The sequence below is a fragment of the Helianthus annuus genome, chromosome 3 (genome assembly GCF_002127325.2).
Source record: "Helianthus annuus cultivar XRQ/B chromosome 3, HanXRQr2.0-SUNRISE, whole genome shotgun sequence".
In the NCBI taxonomy this organism is placed as follows: Eukaryota; Viridiplantae; Streptophyta; class Magnoliopsida; order Asterales; family Asteraceae; genus Helianthus; species Helianthus annuus.
Genome location: NC_035435.2, coordinates 173,216,146 through 173,226,099, shown reverse-complemented (window position 1 = coordinate 173,226,099; position 9,954 = coordinate 173,216,146). Strand labels below are relative to the sequence as shown.

The 9,954-nt window shown below is 35.5% G+C and overlaps 1 protein-coding gene across 2 annotated transcripts; it reads left to right on the top strand.

Annotated features, from left to right (window-relative positions):
* On the top strand, positions 1-7,306 carry LOC110930950 (1-aminocyclopropane-1-carboxylate oxidase homolog 3). Of its 2 annotated transcripts, XM_022174337.2 has the most exons (4): positions 9-425; positions 3,903-4,456; positions 6,417-6,738; positions 6,934-7,306. In XM_022174337.2, the coding sequence occupies exons 2-4, from the start codon at positions 3,927-3,929 to the stop codon at positions 7,183-7,185; spliced, it is 1,104 nt and encodes a 367-aa protein (XP_022030029.1). In that variant the 5' UTR covers positions 9-425; positions 3,903-3,926; the 3' UTR covers positions 7,186-7,306. The 2 variants fall into 2 exon arrangements, 1 of the variants encoding a protein (XP_022030029.1); XR_004888967.1 differs by lacking the exons at positions 3,903-4,456; positions 6,417-6,738; positions 6,934-7,306 and adding an exon at positions 1,635-2,378 and having other exon boundaries at positions 1-425.
* Positions 7,307-9,954: the final 2,648 nt, after the last annotated feature.

Here is a 9,954-nt window from a genome sequence, read left to right as displayed (position 1 = left end):
CCAGGGGGTGATTGTAACTTCCTTTTCGGAAACCCTAAAAAGCCTCCTCACGTTGTTCTCCAACTCGTATTCACCGGACGTTACGCATGTTTTCCGACGACTCCAAAATGGTTTCGGTTAACCATTTCATATTGAATAATCCCGTACAACCACAATTCAAGCTTCTTCGATTATAACTGAACCCATTCAACACTCCATCATCGCTTAATAATTCGTTTCTAAATGATCCGACGTAACCGTCTTGTTCCCCGGCCTCGGGTAACAACTTTGACAAAAATTCGTATAAATAAACTCTTTGAAAGATTATTCGGACCTTTCTGTACACACTCATATCCCGGCCTCTGCAAACTCTTGCTTGAGTCTGTGCATCGTTGGAGACTCGTAGAACTCCGGCAACGTGATTCCTTGCATCTCTTCGTCATTAGGTAAAAATTGATTCATTCAATTTATTTATTTTCGCATTTTGATCCGAAGCCCTCTATCAATTCCATTGATCAGAGGTCACAGTTATTAAATTTTATCGATAATGGAATTAGGGTTCTTATGATTAACTGTGTGGGAATTAGGATTAAAAAATAGATACATGTTAAATATAATTTATATTCGTTTTATTCACAACTATGAAGCAGCTCTAAGGGTGTACTTGGACTTTGCAAAGACTCGGGTTCGAGTCCCCTGCCACATCGATTCATTTTGATTTTAAATCTGATTATATTATATATAGTATAAGATTTTGAATTTTATAAGTTACAATAATGGCCCTGGTGATCAAATATAATTAATTACAAAATTAGACCCTCTAAAGGGCATTTTAGTCATTTTAATAAGACTTGCCAAAAAATTTAACAAGGTTTGGCCTTAGTACTCAACATTGTGACATGGTTTGGTCTTAGTACTCAACATTGTGACATGGTTTGGTCTTAGTACTCAACATTGTGATAAATTAAAACGTTAATACCTGATTTTGCAACAAAAAGCTATTAATACCCGACATTGAAATTTGACAGAAACCACAAGAACTAACATTGTAATTTTTTCTGTTTTAGTACTCATTTGATCATTAACTAATTTAAAATGATCATTGACTCTTCCTCTATTAGGAGCTGTTTCAAACTTTTGAAAGATATTTGTCAACCACATTGTTATAATATTTGAATACTTGTATGGTGTGTGCCACAGAAAAACGTGGACTTAATACCGCTACGGATAAGTATGTAATTAAGCAACTCCAAAAATTTCAAAACACGGGCAAATGTACAAATAATTTGTAGGACATGGGTCACAATTATAATAAAAGTTATATAAATAAATATAAAAATTGTAAAGATACTTTATTTACATAATTTTGAGAAATTGTAGTACTCGTACCGTGTACAAATCCATACAAAATTAAATATGAAATACAACATATTTAAATAAATCGATTCAAATCATTGTCTTTGACAAGAGCTTGAGAAGCGTCTTCTTGTACAATTTCCGTTACGAGAACTTGAACCGCGTCTCTTTGTGCAATCCTTCTTGGCTGCAAAAATAAACAAACTGATGTTGATGATTGTGGCTGAGGCACGTGTTCAATACGTTTCCCTTAAAACATATTTCATGCCTTTACTAAAGATGACACGTCTGTTTCCCAGGGTACAACAGCCAAAGCAGTATGTACTGCTGGAGATAGCTCACGCACCCGAGGTTACACCGGGTAATTGTAGTGTTTGAACTTATGGAACAAATAAGGATGTGATGGTGGTGGAAAACGAGTAGATAATACTCCTTATTCTATTTGGTCTTCAAGTGTTCATCATTCTTCAAGTATTCTTCATGTATTATGGTTATGTCTTTTTCTTGTAGTAACAAAAAGAAGCACATAGCCTACTAATTATACAAGAGTTAAGGATTATTGAAAGATTTCACTTAATTAGTTACTTAATTAGAGACTTAAAAACTCGAATAAAACTAATTAAATGTCATCAAGAAGCTCTACTTAAAAGTTTCTTTTGTTAGAATTGGGTTATCAGTGAACATCAACTTCAATGATTAACTTCAATGTCTTATATTTTGTTAAATCTCGTGATTGTGTTAAGTTCTTCCGTAGTCGCAGATGGTATAGCACCACCCCCCTCCGCAGATGGCAACTACACATGTCCTAAGGTGTAGTTTGTTTTTTCAAAGAAGAGCTTCCTAGCCACTTATGTCTGCGTCGTGCAGACTACACGTAGACGTTGGGTCTGCAAACTGTTTGTTTTCTCGAAGATCTTTCATTAAAAAACCCCTGCGCGTCCTCTTTTTGGTGCAGACTCCATTGATTTCAAAATCGACTATAATATTTTATATCATGATGATCGCAAATTCATATTCACATTCCATTATTTCTTTAAGGTGTGTTTTATCAGTTTCTTGTTTTTCATACTGTGTTATATCAGTTTTCACATCCCCTCGTTAGTTTCGAAACATAAAACACATCTATAATTTTCTAGACGTTATCTTTTATCTGTTTTCAAATATTTCTTAATCTATTTCATACAGAAATATCATTTGATTCGTCGATCCTCAAAGCTTCACTCATTTACGATAAATAATAAAGAAAAAGGCCATTCCATTTCGACAAAAGACGCATGACTTTGAGAGTCATGATGATATTACTGAGGAACGTCTTTATCAGAATATTTTTGCTTCTCACTTCGGGCGAACTCGCTTTGGGGAAAAACGTATTAGTAGCTTATATGCCATGGGAAGGTTACTGGACAGGCGGTGGAAACTACCAAGCTGGAGTACGGTAGGGGCAGAGGGAATTTCCGGTGGAGCGGTGAAATGCGAAAACTTCTTATACGGTTCTAGGGGGGGTTCTTTTTTATCTACATCTATCCCGATGAGCCGTCTAGTAGCAAAGCCTTGGGTAAAAATAGTAATTGAGGCAGTTATTGTGGTTAAATCATTTTTTCTTATTTTGAAATAAGGCGGCTCTTCACATTGTGTTATATCAGTTTTTATAATTAAACACACCCATTACACATAAAACACACCAACGTCTATATAAAACACACCCGTGTCTGAAATACACAATATAAAACACACCAATATTTGATTCAATGTAGACATACTTGTGTCTTAAATACACAATATAAAACACACCAGCGTCTTAAATACATAATATAAAACACACCAGGTTCGGAGCTGTGGAGGTTTAAAACACAGTAATTCCGAGGAGAGAAGATAGAAAGAAAGAGAGAGAAACTTGCGAAAATGGTGTGGAAGTTATGGTATGATAGTTAATTCCCTATGTAAAATAAAGTAAATGGCACATTTGTCCCCAATCAATTAAATTAGCCTACTTTTAAGACAAATATATTACCAAAATGCCATCAAGATAATCTCAACCATCAAACACACTCATCTAATGGTCAAGATCACTTCCTACACTTTGTAGAGGAACCCCACCCATAAAATGTATTCTTCAAGTTCAAGCGATTCGTATGATAAATTTGTTTTGTCATCCTCATCCGACGATGGGGCGAAATTATTATTATCAGCAGCGATGGTGGTTAAAGCTATTATTGAAGATGCAGATGAATGAACTTCCCAATCCCAACTCAAACAAATGAAGTATATTATTCATGAACGTTAAATCGCAAACGATTTGCTGGTAAGCGATTATTTCTCACCCGCACCAAATGTGCTTTTAAAATTACTTTAAGAAAATTAAGTGCCAGCTAAAAGAAGTTACCTCCGATGATACTTACAGATATTGTTTTATATAATTATAATCTTAGTTTTAAAAGGGTGAATATATCCACATGTGTTAAACAAAATATATATAGTGGACTTTTCTAGTTGTTATACCGGTAATACTATTTATATAAACGTTACACACTTCATCCTACATTGACACAATTTATTTATAAGTTAAGGTTTTTGTCATCCAAAAAACAAAGATGGCCCTCAATGGTGTCTCAGCATTAATCCAACCGGACTATGACCGGAAAGCGGAGCTCAGGGCGTTCGACGAAACCAAAACCGGCGTCAAAGGACTCGTTGATGCCGGAATAACCGAAGTCCCTAGAATATTCCATCTACCTTCACCCGAAAACCTCAACTCCCAACAACCCGAGCTAACTCTTCCTACCATCGACCTCCAAGGAATCGATAATAATCTGATACGACGAAAGGAGGTGATCGAGCAAGTGAAGGGTGCGTTGGAGAGCTGGGGATTCTTTCAGGTGGTGAATCATGGAATCCCAAATAGTGTACTGGAGGAGATGATGAAAGGGGTGAGAGATTTTCATGAGCAAGAGACAGAGGTGAAGAAGAAGTGGTATGCAAGGGATATGAGGGATAAGACTAGGGTTGAGTACAACAGCAACTTTGACTTGTATGCTGCACCGGTGACTAACTGGCGAGACACCTTCTACTGCACCATGGCTCCTAACCCACCCCAACCACACGAGTTGCCACCACCATGCAGGTTTTACTTTTTAATCCCTTCAATATTTTTCTTTCACTAGTTACAGTATCATTTATTGCATGCTACATGCTGAGTTTGTGACAACTTTTGTATTAACTTTTGTAGCACAAGATCCTTCTTCCAACTATCCATATGTAACACATACCTGATCAGCATAATAACCAAAGCTACAAGTTCTAATCATCATATATGTGTGTATATATATACACACACTATTAACATCACAAAATTTATACTTTGTTTAACATATTTAGAGGAATTTTGGTCCCAACTTTTCGAAGAAAAATTATTTCGTGTCTTAAATGGTTATCTTTGATGTTTTTCTTACCAAAATAACCCAAAACATCATGCCTAAGTCCAAGACATGATATATACTTCTCAATTTCTATGTCTTCTCACACTTCTCAAGAAAAATGTCTTTTTTACAGGATCCTAAATCTATATATATATATATATATATATATATATATATATATAGGATTAGGTTCAAGAGTGAACACTAGTATAGTTTGCGAACTGAGCGAACTAATCCTGGCCATACATGTGTGTAGATCAATGGCCAGGATTTGATGATGAAATACACTAGTGTATTTTATGATTTGATGATGAAATCCTAGTCATCCACGTGTGTAAATCAATGGCCAAAATTTGTTCACTTAGTTCGCAGTTTTTATTCTAAAATTTAAAGAATAGTCAGTTAAATTTGAAAAATATATTTTTTATAGTTTTTAAATCTTAAAATTATATATTTTATTTAGTTTGTATTTTTTTTTACTATTTATACTACAAACTAAGACTAGAAAGCAATATAATGAATGAAAAAAAAAATGAGAGAAAAATGGTAATCTGGACCTGGTAGTGCAGTGAAAATATTTTTGTTCTCATCAATAAACTTAGGATTTCTTTTCACTAGTTCATTCTTTTATGCCGATGGTTAAACTGTTTTTTAATAAATATTGTATTTTAAGAAATATGTGTAAGTATAGGCTACCGTGTTTTGGGTATGTTTTGTATTACTAATTCAATTTTATAAGTTACTGATGTTTCATAAAGATTTTTTTATACAACTTAAATTTTAACTACATACTTTTTAATATAATAACATTTGGAATTGTTTTTAACAAGTGTATCAAAACCGATCAATTTTTTGTCCATCACAACACGTGGGATTTAAACTAATTTTCATACATTTGTAAATACACACATTATTAGTGGCCTGTACTCACAAGTTCTTTTATATTTGTCAAATTCGAAATTTTTATAGTCATTGCAGGGTAGCCCATTCAGTAGAGATATGTGTCTCTTAGGGGTGAAGTCAGATTTAAACTTAGAAAAGTTAAGTAATTAAAATAATAATTTACGCAAAATAGAGCAGAAGTAACATTTTCGTTATAAAAACAAAATTAAAATTTTCATAGAGAATATAATAAAAACTCTTGATAGCATCAGCTACTTTTTAAAAAGATATGCTAATCACATCGAGTGAGAAAGTAAGCCTGAAATGATTGATTGCCTTACAAAAAAAAGGCCTTGTGTGTTTCACGTTGTTTGTATTTTTTTAGCTTTTATTTTACTGGTTTACGCTGGTTCAATCCATGGTTAATCGATCAAATCAGGTAACCACTAATAACCAAAACTGATCGATTTTCCAAATACCTTAACCATAAATTTTGGTTGGTTTTGGTTAAGGCCCAAAGAACATGGTGATTGAGTTTGTGTTGGATCAATCAAAACTTCCGTTGCCGGTTTATTATTATTATTATTATTATTATTATTATTATTATTATTATTTTTGAAAAGTCAATTTCATTCACACAACAACCTACAGCAAACCTGTTACAAGACGAAACAGGAATGCCAAGGCCACAACCGAAACAAACTGATTACATCAATAACAACTTATAAGTATGTTTATCTGGTTAATCATTGATATTTTTGTTTAATTTTGTTATATTTGTAGAGATATTTTGTTGGAGTACACGGAACAAGTAATGGAACTTGGGACTTTTTTATTCGAGTTGATATCTGAGGGTCTTGGGCTTGACCCCAATCACCTTTTGAACATGGGATGTGCGGATGGGCTTGCTGTTCTTGGTCATTACTACCCTCCTTGTCCGCAACCTGAATTAACAATCGGAACCCAAGGGCACACAGACAACGATTTCATCACAATTCTTTTACAAGATCATATTGGTGGCCTTAAGATCTTTTATGAGAATCAATGGACTGACGTTCCTCCTATAACGGGTGCTCTTGTAGTGAATGCTGGCGATTTTCTACAGGCATGTCTATCTTAGAGTTTGAAACTTAATTCATTATCGTTTTATTGGTGGTTTATTATAGTTTAAACTTGGCATCTCAAACTTGCTAAGATTGTCGTAAAATTATTAATCGGAGTCAAATATATTTGAAACAAAGATTTAGACTTAGACGATAAAATCATAGTGTATTAAAATAAATCTATTGGAATTTTGCAGTTGATTACAAACGACAAGTTTGTGAGTTCGCAACACAAAGTGGTGGCAAACAAGGTTGGGCCAAGAGTATCAGTGGCGTCATTCTTCACCACGGGTGCAATTCCGATATCAAAGGTGTATGGACCAATCACTGAGCTACTTTCAGAAGATACTCCGGCCAAATATAGAAACGCAACACTGAAAGAACATGTAGAATACTTTAGGGCAAAAGGACTTGATGGCTCTCCTGCCCTTTTGCATTTTAAGATTTAACTCGTTTGGAAGTGAAATCATGATCTATATCTCCATGTTCATCTTATATAATTCAATCTATCTTGGAACAATGTACTATTTGGGACTTCGAGCGCCTAGCTCCTAGCTGGCCTCTCCTTTTGGTAATAAAATATTTTCGTTAGTTGTTCAACAAAATCTATCTTTGCACATGTTTTTATCGTTTGGTTAGTGTGTGTTTTGTATATCTGATGTGTAACACTCTTTAGAGCCCATTCTGAAAGGCGGGTGTTACAGTAATAGGCCATGGTGCCTTTGTAGTTGTCAAGCGCAATTTTTGTTTTAAAATAAAAAATGAGTTAAATGCCTGGATAGCCTTTGTGGTTTGCCCTTTTTCACCTTTAGTCCCTAAATTTCTAAAATTACAGCTATAGTCCCCAATTTTTCAATTTTCGTTCCCGGATAGTCCATGTGCCTAATATCAGTTAGTTTTCTCAGTTAAGAGGGTATAAAATGACTAAAATACCTTTCCTTAAAAATCGCAAACCACATGAACTATCTGGGCATTTAACTCTAAAAAAATAGTCGATCATTGTTCTTACCAAAATGACAAAATATGCGTTTTCTTCCCCTTTTCTTTGAGTTTAATTATTGCTGCTGAAATCGATCTGGTCCAAGCCCATTACATTACACGCTACTTGATCCAACATAAAGGCCCATACGAAATTGGGCTACTAGATTATTAAACATAAAATTAGGCACGGTTCTTCTTGGTCTCTAGGGGCATCAAGCCCTCTAATTCTTTAATTTGAGTTAAATGCCCGGATAGTCTCTCTGTAGTTTGCTCCTTTTTCATCTTTAGTCCCTAACTTTCTAAAATTACAGTCATAGTCCTCAACTTTTCAATTTCTGTTCCCGTATAGTCCCTGGGCCTAACATCAGTTAGTTTTCTCAGTTAAGAGGGTGTGAAATGACATAAATACCCTTTTCTTAAAACATTAAAATAAATATATTATTTATTTATTTAATCAAGTGGGGCCCACAATCCTTATCTTCATCAACCTAACCCACCCCACCCACTTCATCTTCCCCACTCTTCACCTATATTAGCTACACTCATATTCATAGTTCATACTTCGGATATAGTCAAGTCATCAAGATTAGGTCTAATAATCTAATATTACCTCCAAAAGGAACGACATTTAGGTAATTTTATTAGATGGGTATGAAGGATTCCCTGTTATTTGGATATCAACCACATTCCCTCACACCCATACTCATACTCTTCACCTTTTTCTTCTTCTTGATGCTACTAGCTGGATTTTTTACCACATGTTTAGGAACCGTTTCGCGCATTATTTTCGGGGATATGTAGCAAAAATCAGATGGTGAAATATGACAACATTCTAGGCATGGTTGCAAAAGACGCTAGGCGCTCTCTAGTCGGTCGACCGGGAAGTTGAGAGTACTCGGCCTAGGTGGAGAGTACCCGGTGAGTACTCGGACATGTTAAATTATAAAGAAATTAGTTCTCCGAAATTAAATATATATCAAATAACATAAATTTACTAATATTTATAACAAAATACGTGAAAATGATATTTATTCTTTAATATGATAGGCGTAGAAATTATATTTTATTTTTTTAAGTTAAACTCGACCCGAGTTGACTTACTAGATCCGATTCTGGTCGAGGTTGACCGCTTTTGATCGATTCCGAGTAATCAGGCGGACTTGAAGAAAGTCGCCTCGGCAACCTACCTTGTAGCGACTACTCGAAGAATACTCGGGCTTGGAGACCTTGTTTTACATTTCCAGGTGGGTTTGAAGGTAATCCATGATTCCTGGAATAGGGGTGTTCATGAGCCGATCCGATCCGATCCGATAGAGGGTCTACTTGTGCTCGGACTGAATTACAACCGATCTGATCGGATCAGATCGAATTTGCAAAACCGAGCAAAAAAGTTGTCACACCCCAACCGATGGCGGAATCATCGGGGCGCGGCACTGAGCGAAACAGATTGTTCAGAAGTTTCCACAACAACTATCATACAATTCAGTTATATAACACGTCCCATACCGTGTCCCAAATAATAACAAGTTATCATAGAAATCAACTAAACAATATGGGAACTGTTCCGACAACTCAGATTCTTAATTATTACAGACCGAATTAAATATTGTTTTAAGACTTCTAGACGGCTAACTGTAGATCTTACTGACTACAGGTGCCAGTACAAGATCTACAGAGAACTATGGCCCTGGAGCAGGTATGTGGACACTGTCCTAAGGTCACAGGTTCCTAGAAGCTTATTACTGCCTCGCTTCCCTAGCACGCTAGTAGCTTAAACACCTGTCACATACGTTAAAATAAAAGTCAATACATATAATGTAAAGGTGAGTACACAAGTTTGATATAGCATATAAAGTTCGAAAAGTTTACGCATAACCAAGCACGTACACAAGGGCAAACGATGCATGTAAATTATCAACATGGGACCATCGATACCAACGACTTCGAGTTGACTGTCCGAGACAGTTCGCAATACATGATTACCACTGTAATCCATGCAAGTAATTGTCCTTAGCAACCCCCGTGTGAACGGGTGCTGAGTCCAAACTATAGTACTACGTTGCTAAAGCAGGCAGATAGCACTCCACGTGTAAACATAATAAACAGCAATCATTTAGTCAAGTAATACATGCAAGTAGGTTAGCGTTCAAATAGTTTGTGTTGTTTGTGAATTTGATAGATTACGTATGTAACACCCAAAAGTGCTGAAAGCAAAAAGGGATCGAGTATACTCACAG

Excerpts from the sequence above, each read along its gene's own strand:
- LOC110930950 (XM_022174337.2), top strand. The coding sequence starts at position 3,927 with ATGGCCCTCAATGGTGTCTCAGCATTAATCCAACCGGACTATGACCGG. Across the intron at positions 4,457-6,416 it reads GAGTTGCCACCACCATGCAG|AGATATTTTGTTGGAGTACA; the intron begins GTTTTACTTTTT and ends TTATATTTGTAG. Across the intron at positions 6,739-6,933 it reads ATGCTGGCGATTTTCTACAG|TTGATTACAAACGACAAGTT; the intron begins GCATGTCTATCT and ends GGAATTTTGCAG.